Source organism: Periophthalmus magnuspinnatus, chromosome 16 (genome assembly GCF_009829125.3).
Source record: "Periophthalmus magnuspinnatus isolate fPerMag1 chromosome 16, fPerMag1.2.pri, whole genome shotgun sequence".
NCBI lineage: Eukaryota > Metazoa > Chordata > Actinopteri > Gobiiformes > Gobiidae > Periophthalmus > Periophthalmus magnuspinnatus.
Window position 1 is genome coordinate 10,219,210 of NC_047141.1, and position 17,952 is coordinate 10,237,161.

General features: G+C 37.3%; 1 protein-coding gene across 1 annotated transcript; it reads right to left on the reverse strand.

Moving 5' to 3' along the window:
* Positions 1-245: 245 nt before the first annotated feature.
* On the reverse strand, positions 246-16,682 carry LOC117383855 (cathepsin K-like). Its single transcript, XM_033981093.2, has 8 exons — positions 16,584-16,682; positions 14,726-14,850; positions 10,981-11,103; positions 6,914-7,069; positions 4,318-4,536; positions 3,378-3,543; positions 1,804-1,912; positions 246-814 (listed from the first exon to the last, which is right to left on the reverse strand). Exons 2-8 carry the CDS (start codon positions 14,846-14,848, stop codon positions 715-717), a joined length of 996 nt encoding a protein of 331 aa, XP_033836984.2. The 5' UTR covers positions 14,849-14,850; positions 16,584-16,682; the 3' UTR covers positions 246-714.
* Between the last annotated feature and the right edge of the window lie 1,270 nt (positions 16,683-17,952).

A 17,952-nucleotide genomic window follows, 5' to 3' on the forward strand; every position in this document is an offset into this window, starting at 1 on the left:
AGAATCCTTTGGAAAATAATATTTACAAGGCAGGTTTGTGATTAAAGAGAGTCTGAAGTCCTCTGCTTCAGGCACACTTACACAACTTGCCCAAAATGGCCCACAGGACGTCTGCTGTTCCTGTTTCACAGGGTTCAACCCCTGAGTGCCACATGTTGATGGTTCATACTCACAGCAGACCTCATAATGTCCTGTTTGTGAGACTTTCTCACAAGGGACAAAAAAAGACAACTCAATATTAAATGTTGGTTCAAAACAAAACTTTTATTAAAATTCATAAAAACACAGTCACCATAAAATATCAAGTATCAAAGGAGATATTCAGATGGGCAGGATAGAGATCGAGTCATTGCCCAGCAACACTCTTCACTATCACAATGAATTTAATCTTTTGAATTCATTTCAATATTTTAACTAAAGAAAAGAAAATTAGAAGTAGGCCTATTGTAAGATGCTGTTTCTTTTTTCATCTTCCAGGTACAAATTTCTGATCAAATTGAACTTATCTAAAAGTAGATTTGTGTATCTCTGCATAATCATATTAAATCCATGTCTGATTAAAAAAAACAACTTATTTGACATTCATTTCCGACATTTTCATGACATCTGCTTTTACAAACACAGTTTCTCCTGGTGCTTTGGGACACTGCAGATTTTTCACTTGTACAGTTCATTCACTGGAGCCTTGCTGCTGTATCAGTGTTGGATGAGCGTTCACATGACGGGGTAACTGGCCAGGTTGGCTATACCACACAGGTTGTCGCGGTTACGTGCCATCAGGATGTATCCTTTGTTGCCCCATTCCTCTCCCCAGCTAGAGACACAAAAGAGAAGCACACAGTAATATCCATGAGCAAAGGTTAAACTGTGCCTTTGAGAGGAGTTTCACAAACACGCTACTCCTTTACTAAAATATTTGGCTACTAATGTAAGTGGCAAAAGATTCAAGTGGACAATATGTGAGGAAAAAGGTTGTATCACTTGCATTTAATTTTTATTTTATACATTTTGCATATGATTTCATTTTGATGTGAAAATCTTTAGATTATGTGTGTGATGCATAAATTGTGAATCAATAATTAGCATTTGTGATTAGCTTTAGGAACGGCATAACGATAACTGAAACATATAGTGTGTGTCTAAAACCTTCCACGTGCACAGAAATAGTGCTACTCTTAAATGTGTAGTGTGTCTAGTAATGTTGTCACAATACTAAAATTTTAACTTTGATTTCGACTGTAAGGAATAGACTTGATACTCGATACCGATTCTGATACCACAATGATGATTAAAAACACTGCTTAGACAACAGAATGTCATTTTCAACATTAAATAAGTACTTTCTTCATGTGGTGTTATATCTGTGTAATCCTCAGTGTAATCTCAGTCGTCCCAGTAGGTTCCACTGTGGTCCATGGGTGTACACTAGTCTATGTGTCTTATACTTGTTCTGATGCAGCTCAAGATCATTCTAAAACTATTCAGGAAAGGTTCATTCTTGCTCTATGAATGCGACTTTTTTAGTATCGATACTTGCTGTTTTAGTACCCATTAGGGTCTAATTTTCAAAACCCATTATAACCCTGGTCAGAAAGGTAAATCTACACGATTCAGGGTGACATCAGTGAGCATCCCGTTTATGTCAATAAATGTAGGGTGGATGAGCGCGCCTATAGACTACAGTGTATTACATGTCATCATTCTGTCACAAACATGGCTGACACAAAGATATAACAGACAGTCTACTCTGGCGTGTATCATTTAATGGGCCCTGTGAGCCAGCTGCTGCTTCAGAACACCCACCTGTTCTTGACGATCCAGTACTTCTTGCCTTTGACGGTCACTCCAAAGCCCACTGCCAGCACGGCGTGATTGATGTCGTCTTTGTTACAACTGGGGTCGTAGTAGACACCTGGGCACAAGACACGTGACTTATGAGTGAACTGCACACTTCAGAGCAGACTTTCTAAATATTCTTCATAGTTGGCTCCAGGTGCTCTTGTAAGTGTACACCAGCCTTGGCTCAAATATGCTACATTGTATTCAAGTCTCACCTGTGAAACAACAGTGGGATTGTTTCATGGCAGTTTAATAAAGTATTCAACATAGGCTCTGATGTTTTCCTACATTTCCCAACATGTTCTGAAATGTGATTCTTATATTAGTTTGTCATTTCATATTTTAGTCTTTTTGTGTGTGAACAGAATCTTATAATTAAAACATAAATCAAAAATCCAATTTGCAAGGCTTGTCAACCCCAGGACACATGATTGTAAGCTCCGTTATAGATTGCATCATATACGGTGGTTGGCTGCTGTTGTCGCTGACTGGCTGGCATGCTTTTTAAACTTTTTTTTTTTTTAATCTTACATTTTCAACTTAATATTTGGGGATTTTGACTAACTAAGAAGTGCAGCTTATACACTTCAAAGGACAGAAGTTGATGACTACAGTTGTCACTCACTATATCATGGTTCACCTTTCGCAGATTTTTTGTGTCCAATTTTACATGCTTTTTTTTTTTTTTTTACAGTGTCTGAACGTGCATTGTGTTCTGCGTCCTGATTGGCTGAGGGACTGTAGACCATTGTCCATCAGTCTCCTCCGTACCGTGTCTCCTGTACAGTACAGAAAGTGTGTTCAGCCAAATTTACACAAATGTTCGATCAACACAACAGCAGAGCAACATCAGGACGAAGAGGCACGGTCAGAGGAACTGTGAAATACATGTGAGTCACTATTAAATAATAGAGAAATGTGAGAAAATGTTAATGCCTGTTTGAGGAAAGTGTATAAAGTGTGTGGTGAGGGGGTTTACAGCCTTAAAACATATATAATAATTGTAAAAAATAAAGCTGATACTTTGCTGATTTCGTCTATTGCGGGTTATTTGTAGAACATAACCCCCTCGATAAACAAGGGACCACTGTATTAGATTGTGTGATTTGAGGAGTTTGTTTTTCTTGGATCCATAGTGACCCTGGTTGTAGATGGCTATTCTAGTCAGCTGCCAGTGTCATCACCGACTGAAACAACAGAGGAAGAGCGAGTGAGGCTTAGAAGAGGCTTTCCTGTTGTGTGTCCAGACTTAAAGGAGCTCCCCCTGGAGGCTGCTGTGATGCTGCACGACACAAAATGTCACAGAGGGCTGATACTCTCCTCAAACTGCTTAACCTGACCCTGCATCTCATGACTTTACTCTACTGTTGAGCTGTAGAGACTTTTGTTTGAGCTTTTCTATTATTATTATTGTATTTTACTGCTCAATATGCTTAAATTGCCCCTCGGGAACAAATAAAGTGATACTGATTGTTAGAAAAATCTATTCTCTCTTTGAATGACACCTTGACTGTAATTGGATTGGCGTAAAAACTGACCTTTCTGATAGAACTGAAAGGAGCTGAGTGTAGCGTCGATGCCCACAGACACAGGCCCCACTTTCCACAGGGCCATAGCCAACGCGTGCTCGTTCCCCACCGGGATCTCCTTGTAGCCTTTGCACTGGGCCGCCATACCGCTGGAGTTGTAGCGACATGGCTGATCCTGCACATAGAGAGCACAAGTTTAGTGTTAGTGCTAATGAGTCAGGCTAAAGGTTTTCAAAGTAATGACGAACATGTATGGAATCGTTCATCAGAATTGCAGAGTATTTACATCTGCAAACATTATGCTGACTAATGGGTTTGGAAGATCATGGTCAACAAAATAAAGAAATGCACAATTAATATAGATCAGCAATTCTTCAGTTTTTACAACAAAACCCACCCACTGAGTACCAGCTGGTCTAAATCAGGTTTATAACAAGACTAAACCCACAAAACTAGGTCTAGGTCTAAACAGATCCACAACTTTGCTATAAGAACTAAGCCAAAGAACTAAAAACTCTCATAACAGCAATGGTACACGTACAGCAGCTTGAGAAACACTGATATACTGTAGGTGAGGTGATTGCTTACATTTCTTGATAACTTTTATTTGGATACATCAACCTGTATTGTAACTGAAACTCCACGTCTGATTTCAGATAAAAATATATTTCACTGACACTTCTGCTTGTTAATGATTATAATGTCCCCTGTGATGCAATAGACATTTATTTAAAGCAGCACATGTAACTTTCTTTATAACTGGATGGAAATAGATATAGATAAGTTTTATGCCATAGTGGGGAAGGTTATAGACAACATTTCCATGGAAACAAGTACAAGTTGAGAGCCAGGTTTGTGGAAGTAATATACTGTGGCTTTAATTGACAATGAAATTACACAGTAGACATCTTTTTTTATAGACAAGAAAATCATGGGTGTGGGTGTGTACCTCTCCGACGTAGGGGTAGGCCATGTCCGAGTCGATGCCTCCGTTCTGCTCCACGTATCTGAAGGCGTTGGTCATGTAGCCTCCTCCACAGCCGCTGTTCTCCGTCACACAGTCCACCAGGTTCTGCGGGCTCAGGTCCACCAGCTGACCCGTCTGCTTGGCCAGCTGACCCTCCAGAGCCCCGGCTGAGCTGAAGGCCCAGCATGAGCCGCACGGACCCTGCACACACCGTTAGGAGAGGGAATGTCGCAATGTCCAGTTTGAGTTCTATTGTGAGAAGAAACCTTTTTTTATATATATTTTTGTTGAAATCTGTCAACTGGACAAAAGGTGACAGATTTCATCCAAGTGGTACAACCCTGTCCAAGTAGTAGAACTGTGTCAATACAGAAGAAGATACTTGTGATGGTGAAATTTACATACTCAAAAAAAAACCTCACAGTTATTGGCTACATGAAAAAACATACCCAGAGACAACCTTTATGAAATCAGTCTTTGATATAAAAAAGTGTACATTTTTCCCAAATATTTACGTTTACCTTTATCATAGGGTCTATTCCCAATTAATCTACAGCAAATCTACATTATGTCAAATGAAAATAATCCTCTAGTTCCTGATCAAATATCGATCTAATGTCCTGTCATAGATGTTCAGTCTCCAATCAGTTTAAACCGACAACATTCTGCGGTGAATATCCACAACTTTCATGGTGTATTTGAAACAGTTTAACTCATTAAGGTTGTCCTGATATTGAGGAAAACGTCTGTATTAGGGCTGTTTATTGGGAGTCTTTTTTGGATTAACTTTCCACAAACAAAAAAATAGTCCGTGGTCTCAGTACTAACCATTTTTACTATGCCGGGGTTGTCAAAAGTATCAAAAAATCAGATACTAATTGATAATAAAACTAATATTGAAACTACATATTCCTTTGAGCAGGTATCAATACTAAAAAGTCACATTCACAGGACAGAAATGAAGCTTTAAAATGATCTTGAGCTGTATCAGAACAAGTATAAGACACATATATGCTCATGGACCACTATGAAACCTACCTAGACGACTGAGGGATTACACAGATATAAGGCCACATGGGAATATAAAAGAAAGTATGATTATTTAATGCTGAAAATCACGTTCTATTGTCTAAAGAAAGAGTATTTTGTATTATAATCATGGTATTGGAATCAGTATTGAGTATCAAATCTCTTCCTCGTTAATTGTCCTTGTTAATATAATGTCTCTTATTGCTTCACCAGGTCAGTAATGCATTTTTCAGTTGAAGTACTTTGTTTCTTTCTGCATGGTATTTTCTGTCCACTTGAGGGCAGCCTTGTACTTTTTGTGCAGATATAAATTGTTCACTATGGCATTACCTCATCCTTTTTGGAAAAAATAAAGATTGCACTCTGTTACACTGAAGAGAAAAGAGATTTATGTGGCCTACTGCATGGGAATACATGCACAACTGCAAATATTACATTACATTTTATGGCAAAAAAATAAATAAAAATCTCATCCACAAAATTCATGAGGACTGATATGAATGTAGTGTAAAGATCATAATATAATCTATCATCAGTTTTAAGCATACACTGTATATATGTTCTTCCCTCTGTGGTCTTGAGTGCAGTCCATTGGCATTTTCAACTGCAATATTTAACAACGTAGCAGTTTTTGAGATCTCTGGAAAGCCAAGGGACAGGGGCGCGGTTCGAATTTAGATGAATGTTGCATAATTCATAACAAGACAACACAGGATTCATATATTCAGAATATAAGAGTCCACTAGAGGGCACCCCAATATCGCACCGAGTCTATTCACATGACTAACAGGAAAGATGTGGCATTTGGGGTGTTTAGATGTTAAAAGATAAACTGGATATGACTTGTACAATATCCATTAATCCCATCCCGACTCTTTTGACAGTTCACCTACATTGCCCAGTATTAATGTGGTGTGTATGATAGTGGTGGATGTAGTGGCTGATGGAGCAGATTGGCATCCTCGCTTCAGTCAGTCTGCCCCATGCGCAAAAACTGTAAATCGATTTTGAGCATCTCGAAAAGAGCTTTATTGTAGATGGTTATTAGTGCTTTTAATGGATCACCCATTACTTTCCCCCAATACTTCATCTAATACTACTAGTTTTGCACTGTCGTTCTGTCTGTTTTGTATATTTTACATTTATCGTATTTTCCGGAGTATAAGTCGCACTGGAGTATAAGTCGCACCAGCCAAAAAAATGCATAATAATGAAGAAAAAAACATATTTCACATATAAATTGCATGTGAGTATAAGTCGCACCCCAGCCAAACTATGAAAAAAAGTACGATTTATAAATAGGGTATATTCAGTCTGCATCTATTTCTATCCAACACTTCATTGTTAGCGTGCCTTTATTTTAGCATAACTGTATTTACTATAATTATTCACTGTTTTATGTTGAATTATATGTTGCAAAGTGAGCTCCTAGTTTGTGAATTTGTGACTAAGGCAATTAAAATCATTCTTATTCTGGTGAGACAGACTTTTCATAGAACTTAGTAAAAAAAGCAATTCATGAATACTAAGTGAGTTGTTGTCAGCTGACCTGGTTCTTGACAGGGGTGACCATGCCCTTCTTGCGGTAGTCCACAAACTTGGGCAGCCTTTGCACGTCAGCCTCATCGAATGACATGACGTTAGTGGAGTTCCTCGTCACCTGAGGGGGGATCCCGCTCACGAACATGGCCCACTCCTCGGACGTCTGCACACAAACATCCACAAAATGGCAATGGATTAAAATGTTAATGTTGTTTTTGGTGCTCCCTTTATAACATGGTAGAAAGCACCAAAAAAGCCAATTTTGCTTAATACCTCTTCTTTAATGAAAATATAATAGTAATAATGATGATGATGATGAACTGAAAATGTGACAATATAATTTTCTAGATGTTACAACAAAGGTATAATTTACTTTCATGCCTCAGATGGGAATGTTGTTGTATTAATTAATTACTAGCAGTAGGTGTAAAATATACAAAAATACAAATGAAACCTACGTATAAAACTTTCTACGTCACATTATCCTACATGGAGGCTACAGTCCTTTATAAAGCAGTCTTAATTGCCGTCTTGATTAGCTTAGAGTTTTGTTCTTCAGTTTCAAGTCATTCGAGGTGAAATTGTCAGTCACCAGAAGATATAGAAACTTATTTTTAGAAATTAAATCTATCTGAAAAGGATTTCAACTCATATTCAGGTTGTGTAATATGCTAAGAATCAATAGACAAAAGAACGAGATATACAAAGACGCTATCTATGGCTAAGGCTTATTCGTTAAACTCCGGGGAATGAGAATCGGGAAGGAAGGGTACGAGTATATAGACAAAGACTTTTCATACTTCTTAATTATCGCTTATGATAGAGAAAAAGTACATAAAGAGGATGATTAGCTGTTATTTAAACTTGAGTGAAGCGTGCCTATACATTGATGAGCTTGTACGATGAATGTTTTGAAAATTACATTTCATTAAAATGCTTGATCAAAATGGAAGTCAACAGTCTTTTTGCAGACCACCTGTTTCTCCATGAACTTGAACTGGTTGTTTTCAGCTTCAGATGAGGGCAGGAGACAATGTTACTGCATTGATTAGATTGTATTTTCATAAGAAGAATTCAAAAGGAAATTGACAAATGCTTTAAGGGTCCATTATCAGGCTATTATATTATATTATATTATATTATATTATATTTATCCAATCACGCAAGAAAGATCAGCTTTACCAATGGAGAAAACAGGCAAATATACACTTTCTGGCCAAAAAAAAAAAGTCACCACCTGCATTTAACTAAGCAAATGGGTACAGGTTGCTGCAGTTGGTCAGGTCTAGGTTCAGCAACAGTCTGTGCTCAAAGAATGAGGTCAGCTGACACCTGAATATACTGAATGACCAGGTTATTCCATCAATGGATTTTTTTTTTTCTTGTGACATTGCAGAAGCGAAATCGAAACAATGCCACTGTGAATGTGTGACCTTTTTTTTTTTTTGGTGGTGACTTTTTTTTGTCCAGGGAGTGTAGTTTTCTCTATGAATCTCAACAGTCCTATTCATTTCCTCCAGATACATTTGTACAATTCTAAAATTATGAAGGAAATTTAAGTAAATAATTGACAAAAAGCACCAAGTCATGACAACCTGGATAAGAAGTTGTAAATTAACATGCTATTGACTTTGGCATAGGCTGACATTGATAACCATCTGATACAAATATTGTCACAACAGTCTAATGGGGTTTTTTGACCTGGGTTATTTCTGACTAATACTTCCTGAAAACAGACAAATTACGGGTTAATTAAAGTTGACCACCCATTTTAATGACTTACTATACTGAAGTTACACATTTAAGAACCACTAACGGAGCTCAACAGGAACTACCCACCACGAGGTTGCAGGCGTAAAATTCCCTTTATTTTTTCCCATAGACTTTCAAAAGTATATGCGTATGCCAGTGAACTAATCAGCTATGTGATAACTAATGATCTTAAGACACATCATTTAACTCATAATGAAGAACTGAAACTTTATAAATCACAATGCTAGAAAGGTTTTCAGTGTGCGTTTGGACTGAAAACAACCACATCACGGCCATAGAACTGATCACCTCCATTGTGCCACAAATGAAATGGCATATGGCAAAACTGTTCCAAATGTGTTGCGTAACTGTTATTCATCTGTCAACCAGCTTTAGAACAGCTTGGAATTAATTAAAGTTCAAACATGAGATATTCCAAATAGTCTAATTACATGGATTTATTTGCCTGGGATCCAGAATACACACTTCTGCAATGATATCACGTCTTACGAGGAAAAAAGAAAGGAACAAATACAAATTATGTTACGGACAGATGCCATTCTGGGTTTGCCAGGCATCAGTTTATTGTCCAACCAGGATATTGGATGAACTGATACTTTTGGAATTGATACAAATACAAATATCGGTATTAGTAATAGGGCTGTCAAAAGTGTTGAAAATCAGATACTAATCGATACTAAAACTAGTGTCGAAACTAGATATCATTTGAGCAAGTATCAATTCTTAAAAAGTCACATTCACAGGACAAATATGAACCTTTCCTGAATACCTTTAGAATAATTTTTTGCTGTATCAGAACCATGGACCACTATGGAAACTACCTGGACGACTGAGGGATTACACAGACATAAAGCCACATGGTAAACTAAAAGAAAGTACTATGAGTTAATGTTGAAAATGGCGGTATTGTCTAAAGAAAAAGTTTTTATTATCATCATGGTATCAGAATTGGTATCATGACAGCACTAATTGGTCATATCTGCAGTAATATCGTGTCTAATCTGAGATGTGTCCAGTTAAATTGCTCTCTTAATACCACTGCAGACCTCTTTGATGTTGTCTCCTGTACCCAGTCGCGTCTTCCCCTTGACTCTTGAGTGCATATTGTTTACACGTCTGTAATGAAAGAGGCCTGTCGTGGCATATTTCACACTTCCTCTTCCTCCCTGTTTTGACGGAGCTTGTTACAGAAGGCGTCTTAATGCACATGGAGCCATCAGTCACGCTCCGCACCCCCTGTCTGTCACCCCTGTCACCCCTGTGCCGGAGAGGAACGGGACGCAGGGGAATTAATCAGTAAATTTACACACAATATGCTAATACCATCTGGGACAGGGCTGGTATGAATATGTGAACGGGAATGTTTCTAAATCAAGTGCAATCCTAAAGCACAAGACATGTTAAGTTACAGCGGTGTGTATTTCATCTAATCTCATACCCCCTTTTTTAACTTACAGTGTGGAATTATAGGGATCATCTTACAAAACTACAATAAAAACAATCATTTTACAGCAAAAACGAGCCAAACAAATTAATAATAATGCAGGTCGTTATGATCATACCAATGAACTATTTTTTAAGTCACGTCTTTTGAAATTTAAAGATTTGTTTTAATATCATGCAGCTTATGGCTAAAGCAGAAACAAAGACACTTCCTGACAGTATTCGAAGGTTCTTTTCAATTCCTGAAAGCAGATATGATTTACGTGATGAATGCAAATTTACTTTACCAAGAGAAAGTAGAAGTTTCATTTCATTTATTGGGATTCAACTGTGGAACGATGCTCAGAAATATGGCTGTAAATGGAACTTGCATATTTTTCTTTCTCTTATACTCTTTTCTCTTTGATTCATGACATTGTTTTGTCTAAATCAAATCCTCTGCTTCTGCCTTAGCCTTTTCAGTCATGACAATATAAGGACCGAACTATTTTGAAAATGTCAATTGCGTACGACTGAAATAAACTGAAACTGTCCTTGCAAATGAATACGATTTTGATTTTACATTTTGCTGCGCTCGATAAACATACAAAGGAGAAAACTTGTTTGGAAATGAAAGTAGTTAGCAACACAGCGAGAACTTGCTCTTGTAAAATGTAAAACCCACCCACTCCCAACTACAGCTTTACTACTTCAACTCTAGCCTTATAAAGGAAGTAAATTATGCAAAAGGTTCTTAGACGGAGAGATTAAAAAAACATTAATATATAAAGACATTTACATTATTTGGTGTAATCTTATCTCTTTTAGGATTTGCATCTTTCTCAATAGCAAGTTTAAAAGTCTTCTGTGCAGACTCACCCAATCACTAAACTGGTTCATGCCCTGCCAGTACGTGTGCAGGCCTTGGTCCGCCTCTCTGTTGTGGGCCTCCACCTGTCTGTAGTTCTTCTCCCAGACGGCCCTGCGCCACGTCTCCTCCTCCTGGGAACAGCACCACAATACACAAATTATGTAACAAATGATACACCTCAGTGGTTACATCTTTATTCACTGTAAAGCATCTGTCTGCAGTGCTGCTTTTTTCCACTCCCATCTCCCCAGAACAGAGCAGTCTTTTGATCTTAACATGTGACCTACCAGTTCAAAGGTCAGGATAGCACGTATTAGGGTAAATGAGAATTATATGAGATTTTGTTGCTTCACTAATTACTTTTTTAACAGTTAAGGATATAAATGTGGGTAAATAGGACACCATTCCATTTTAATTAGCGAAGAAAGACAGCCATATTTGTCACAGTCCTATTTCACTAATGAGGCCATTGAAACCAGTTCACTTTTATACCTCTGTGCTGTACCAGTATATTATAATGTAACGTGAAATCATTTAGAACTAAAGGATTTTTGAATTGTTAATTGCTGTGGGAACAGTGCTAATTTTTCATCACTCACAAACCCACACAGCGAGCTTGACATACAGCCGTCATGTAATATTGCCTATTACTATAACGTACCTTCTTGCCTAATGACCAGAAAATGCTAATACTATTTTACGCTACCCACTTAACCATGCAGCTACTGAAGCAATCCTGATTCAATACAGCGTTAAAAGCAAAAACAACACGGGCTCTGTGTGTTTCTGCTGACGACACAGTTAATAACTCATGTACCGGGGCGTGCATACATCCATAAAGAAGTACAACATGTAAAAGTACACAGGGCACAAGGGAGGGCATCATTGTTTAAAGTCCACTGCAGCGGCACCTATAGAACAGCTGTGTAGCACTGACCTCCAGCCCCAGGGGATGGGTCAAGGAGACAGATGCTAGCACTGAGCAACGGGCTTTGGACTATTGTTTTTTACGGGATAATTTCACAGTTAGAAATGATAAAGGCTGAAAAAAACAAAAAAACAAAAACAAAAAAAAACCTCTCATTACAGAAACTATAAGCTCGATGTAGTCGTCCAAGATCTGTTTTGCTTTAGCATAGATGTAAGGCAAAAGCAAGAATTTTACTGTGTGTGTTCTGTTAGCATGCTAGTTGTTCTTAGCATAACAGTGACTGCAAAACTCTGGCTACTAAAAGTTGTGGAAAGAGCTTAAAATCTGTATGATATGATGTGTTAGAGAAAAGAGGAATAAGTTTGGACGGCTGTAAACCATTTAGAATGAACTTGTTCTGTTTTTGATGCTTTTAAGAGGATAAAAATCAGGTAAAATCACTTCTTAAATCATTCATATTTTGTGTCTAGAATCAAAATGGACATAATGCAGGGTAAATTTTAACAATCCTGTTCCCAATTTTGAACCGTGAGTGAAAAACGCATCAATTTCAGCTGTTAGCCCCGCCTCCGTAGTCCCTTTTTTCGTGCTAATGTTTAACCATGACAGAAAAACTACTGTCTGCCCTGGTTTTGCCTTCCATTGGCAGTTTATTCCATATGGTTATCATCCACCAAAATGCTTCATATCCTTCTGTCTCAATATGATTCACAAATAACTTATTTTACAACACTCTGTCAGTGTCAGTGAGTGATTGTTGGTGGTTGGAGGGAGCTTATGCAGATTGGCAGCCTGGTGAAATGAATGAACAATGCAAAATTTGAGCGTGTGGTATCAGATTTTTTACTGTATCAAAAATGTTTGCAGCCGACCAAAGTTATTCCTCACTTTCCAACACATTACGAGCATCCTGATTAATCACTAAGATGAGTTTATAAGTCCTCTTCACAACTTTTGTCAGCATTGTTTAACAAGAACTAGCATGCTAACAGTGAACATCGTTGTCCGCTGATAATAAAACGCTTTATAATTTGATTTGGACAGCGCACAGTGGTCTCATTCTGCCCCTACAGCTTCTTATATAATATACAATCTGTACTGGGGGATCAAATTACCCAGTGCGACATAGCATCTCTTCGTAAGTACAGATGTATTCCTGTTTCTGTTCCATTATTTTGAGATTGAGAGATGTCAGGCTTGTGTTTGTTCAAAGTGGGTCTCCGTGTTTGTGAATGGAGGATTTGAGTGACTGGCAGGGGATGTGAGAGAAACAGACAGAGAAATCTCATTGTACTTGTTCTGCTTTAATTTCACTGTTCTCCGCTCCATCTGGGTACCACACTCCAGGCCAAAACTACAACACAAGTACCAGTCACCACCTCATGCATGTGTTCTAGTCTGATTGAAAAACTATGTACAATGCTGATGTGCAACTTAGAAAAGAAGGGATAAGATGCACTGAAAGTCGTACTGGAGACTAGTTGTATGTCAAGTATATTCCTATTTGATAAATTAAAAGGGTCACACTGTATTGCACTGTATTGTTTTGTTTCAAATGGTTAAGGACTTCCTATTTCAGTGTAAAACTATGATAAATACAATTTGATTTATGGACATAAAACAGCGCATGAAACATCTGGACTTATGTAACAAAACTGGAGAATTTTAAATACTGTGTTTTATGGGGCTTAGAGGGAGTGGAAATACTAAACAATCGTGAATGAAGCAAAATGCAATTCCAGAGCAATTCCATCAAGTTTTGATGAAGGAACAATTGTATACCATGGCTGACACTTAGCATCATGTTCAAAATAGCCATTATTACTAAAAGATGCTTGCGTCAAAGTAAAATCTATTGAAATCAACATGGTCATTAAAAGATGACTGGACACATCTTGGTTTCAATTGAGTTAAACATATCAAGTCAAATTACTCATACATAATTCACTTTATGAAACAGAATAGTACAAGTATGCAATATTTCTCCCTGTTAAAGTATGATAAAATGGGGTGAACTAGTAATTTGGACTGTTTGTTTGGGATTTTTTCTCTTAGACAATCTTAACTTTCACTCTGACCTTCACACTTAAGGCTAAAATTTAATCTTACATTGTTTTATTTAATAGATACAACACCTCTACGCTAGTGGTTCTCAAAGAACCACCAAGAACTTTTATGTTCTTCTTTACCTTAAATCTTTACTTGCATTGTCATGGATCTCTTTACCTTAAATGTTTATTCATGAAAACGTCAGATGGCGTCACACCCAACCTTCATAATACCATCTGTTATCTGTTATTCGTGGGTGTATCTCTTGTTTGTTAGCCCTTGCATTCCTACGGGAAGATGCATCCAGCGGCCTCTAGCCACTTAGACTAGACTAAACTGGTACTATTGTTTTGATGGTATAAATACACTGTCTATATGTTCATTTGTCAGCTGAGGACGAGACAACACTTTGTTAGGGAGAACAGCTCTTTGACGACTGTGCACAACTGATTAAACAAACCAGGTTTTTACTATTAGAAATTCCACAACTGAACATATTTGGTTTTATTTCTCTCTCAAACATGCAGAATGTGTCTGCTGATGGTTTATGGGGTAAAAAATTACATATGAGAATTGTGAAGTTTTACCTATGATGCAACAAAACTGGCATTGTTCGATTTCAGATTTAGGAGATCAGTGAAACAAGTGTGAATGAAACAAAATACACCTCCAGGTAGGTTTTTGACGAGGGAACAACAATATAACACAGCTAAAAGGTCAAAAACAAACATGATGTCAAACCCAGTTCAAAATACATGTAAAATGCCACATACCTGTCCAGTGTAGCGCCTGTTTTGCATCATCTTCCACTCCTCCCATCGTCCGCTGAGATCCAGAGGCAGGCTGAGGCTGGTCCCCAGCAACAGCAAAGCACACAGTGACCCCAGCATCTTCATCTCTGGAACACACAAGTACTGTTTACTGTCGGAGTGTAAGGGAAGGCATCCAAATGTCACTGTGTTACGGTGGATGACAGCCAAGAATGGGTTTATTGATCAGTATATCTGCACTTACAGAACCTATACACATGGAAAAGAGCTGACGCAAAGCTCAACATGTTCTCTGTTGTTACATTTCATATTGAGTTATATAGAGGTAATAATATTTAAACAAGCATGACTGCACAGTAATGCCAATTCTTGTTTTTAATTTCTTGAATAAATGCCAAGAAAAGTTAATAGCACCCAAGTTACAACATACTGCAGTAATATTAATTTCCTTTCTAGGTAAAATTGTAGGAATAATTATCATATTTCAAACAATAGATCAAAGCTTTTCATGCTGTCTGACTCTGTAATGAAATGGAGCAAAGGATCATGGTCTATGTAGTCCCGCTAGATTCTATTTTATGTATTTATAATGGATTGGCTAAACAAGCTTTGTCAGCAACTTGGCATCAAAGTCTATAAACTGATCCCAAAGCTACGCCAGTGTTTTGGAGGAAGTGGAAACAGACTTCAGCCCCCCTGCTGTTTTATAACATCCTTTGCTCTACATATGGAGCCACATTCTTTTCATTCAAGCTGCTGTTGCATAAAAGCATTTTAGATTAGAGCTGAACAAACATTAAACTTTCAAAGAATTGTTAATGATTTGTGGTTGTTGTTACACTTGTTGTTACACTCACTACACTCAATATTGATTGCATTACATAAGCCTTATTCAGCTTTTATCCAGGTAATTGGCTATAAAATAAAATAAAATAAAATAAAATAAAATAAAATAAAATAAAATAAAATAAAATAAAATAAAATAAAATAAAATAAAATAAAATAAAATAAAATAAAATAAAATAAAATAAAATAAAATAAAATGAATAAATAAATAAATAAATAAATAAATACATAAATAATAAATACTATAGTAATAAATAAACTTGTCAAACTGCAGATTTTCTTTTGTTTTTATAGCTGAAAAATGGTGATGGTCTTTCTATTTTAACACTATGTGTATGACCCACATTGTGATATTTTAATTTGTTTTTAGTATTTTTTGCCAGTAAGTACAGAGAAGTGGGTGGGGATAGGGGGTAGGTGAAGGCAGAAATGATCTGCCTCAGGTCTGAAATCCTGGACAACACAGAATTAGTCAACTGTAAAAACAACTTTGACAGCTTTAAATCTGACTTTACATAATATGTCACCTTTTAACAAATACATAAGTTATTCCTCCTTATTTTTCAGACACTCCCTATAGTCTGTGTATCCCTGATTGTAAAACACAGATCTAAACTATTCTTTCTCAGTTTTTTTTTTTTTTTTGGCTAATGTGTAAGCTAACTCTGGTGCATATTTGTAGAATGAAATACTCCGAGGGAATGAATCTTTATTATTTTCATGCTAAATCACATCTCTACTTTATCGGATCTTCAAACTTGATGACTACTCACACTTCCCACACATTCATTAGCATGGGATATCTTTATTTTGTGCTAGTCTCAGTGAAAAACAGCCTAGAACAGTCTAGAATGAGCTAACACTGTCGTGATCTCTGCAGATTCCCAGCTGCAGGATTTGAGTCAGTCCCACAGTGCTACTCTCGTCCTTTGTTTGTCTGCTCTCGAAAAGTAGGACAAGGAGCAAACTCCACTAGCATCACTAGCACGTTAGCAACAGAAAGAAGTTAGCTTACCTTAAAGTTCAGTTAGCTTCCAGTGTCTCTTTTGACTAGTGGGCTACTTTTAACAAAGGCAGTGCCGGTTTATATGGATGGAATTTGGGGAAGTTGACAAGTCTGGGAGGAGTTTTGTTTTTTTTCCTGGCTGAGTTTACATCTGGTTTAACTCCAGTTTCGTGGATGTTCAAAAGCAGATGATGTCAAGTATCAGGTTACGCAGCGTCTGAAGTGTACAGCCCCATGGAAAAAAAGGAAATTCTGGCTCAGTGCGAGGAAAAAGTCAAGACTGAAAAAAAGCTTAGGAATTTCTAGTTCAAACATATCAGAATTCCAACATGAACGGCTTTATAATCAGTAACTTTATTCTTTAGTTCTGTTAGTTTAGCAGAGTGAGATGTTAACAGCCAGATGAAGCTAGTAACACACAGTTAAAATAAACTAATAAACTAAGACTGTGGTTCTACATTGTTCTCTTATGGAAAACATGCCTGAAGAAGTTTTCTAAGTCACGTGGCCATATTGGATCGTCAGAGCCTGATCTAAGCAAGGCCCGTCCTGGTTATACTTGGATGAGAGAGCACTAGGAATACCTGGTGCCACAGTGGGGCGCCAGTGGCAAAAACTGTCATTGTGTCCTTAGGCAAGACACTTCATCTACATCATCTAGTATGAAAGTGGTGTGTGACTGTGTGTTGGTGGTAGTCAGGGGAGCTAATGGCACAGATTGTCAGCTTCACTTCCATCAGTCTGTCCCAGGACAGCTCTGGCTACAACAATAGCTTACCACCGAGTGTGGAGTGAATGAATAGTGCACTCTAAAGCGCTTTGGGTGTCGTGAAAGGTCCTGTATAAATCCAATGATTAATTAATCAATTCATTTACAAAAGCATGATACAAAACAATACACTACAATATCACAAACCTGATGTGATGTGCAGTACATTCATTGGTAAAACATGTGCTGATTGTAATGCAATAGCACTCTGAAGGTGAAGAGACTTAGCACAGAGAGCAAAGGGAGGGGAGATTCTGAGTGTAAAACATGAAACGGAAACATATTAAGTTTGTTAATATGTTGTTTTCAGTGAATAGCATTTTCAAAACAATAAAAAGTTACATGGCAATCATATGCTTTGTGTTACCAGTTACTACCCCAAAGAAGTGTAATACCCCCTTTAAAAAAAAAAAAAAAAAAAAAAAAGTTACATAATGCACATTTAAGTTTTGCTTTTTGTTCAAATAGATCATGAAAAATTCAGATTTTCTGGATGTTGGTGGTTTGATTTCCATTTCAATTTGTGCATAGACTACTGTAGTTGTGTCCTTGAGCAGTACACATAGCCCACCCTGAGTCCAGTGTGTATATTGTTATGTGATTATGATG

Excerpts from the sequence above, each read along its gene's own strand:
- LOC117383855 (XM_033981093.2), bottom strand. The coding sequence starts at position 14,848 with ATGAAGATGCTGGGGTCACTGTGTGCTTTGCTGTTGCTGGGGACCAGC. Across the intron at positions 4,537-6,913 it reads TCACCCCTGTCAAGAACCAG|GGTCCGTGCGGCTCATGCTG; the intron begins GTCAGCTGACAA and ends CGGTGTGTGCAG. Across the intron at positions 3,544-4,317 it reads CCTACCCCTACGTCGGAGAG|GATCAGCCATGTCGCTACAA; the intron begins GTACACACCCAC and ends CTCTATGTGCAG.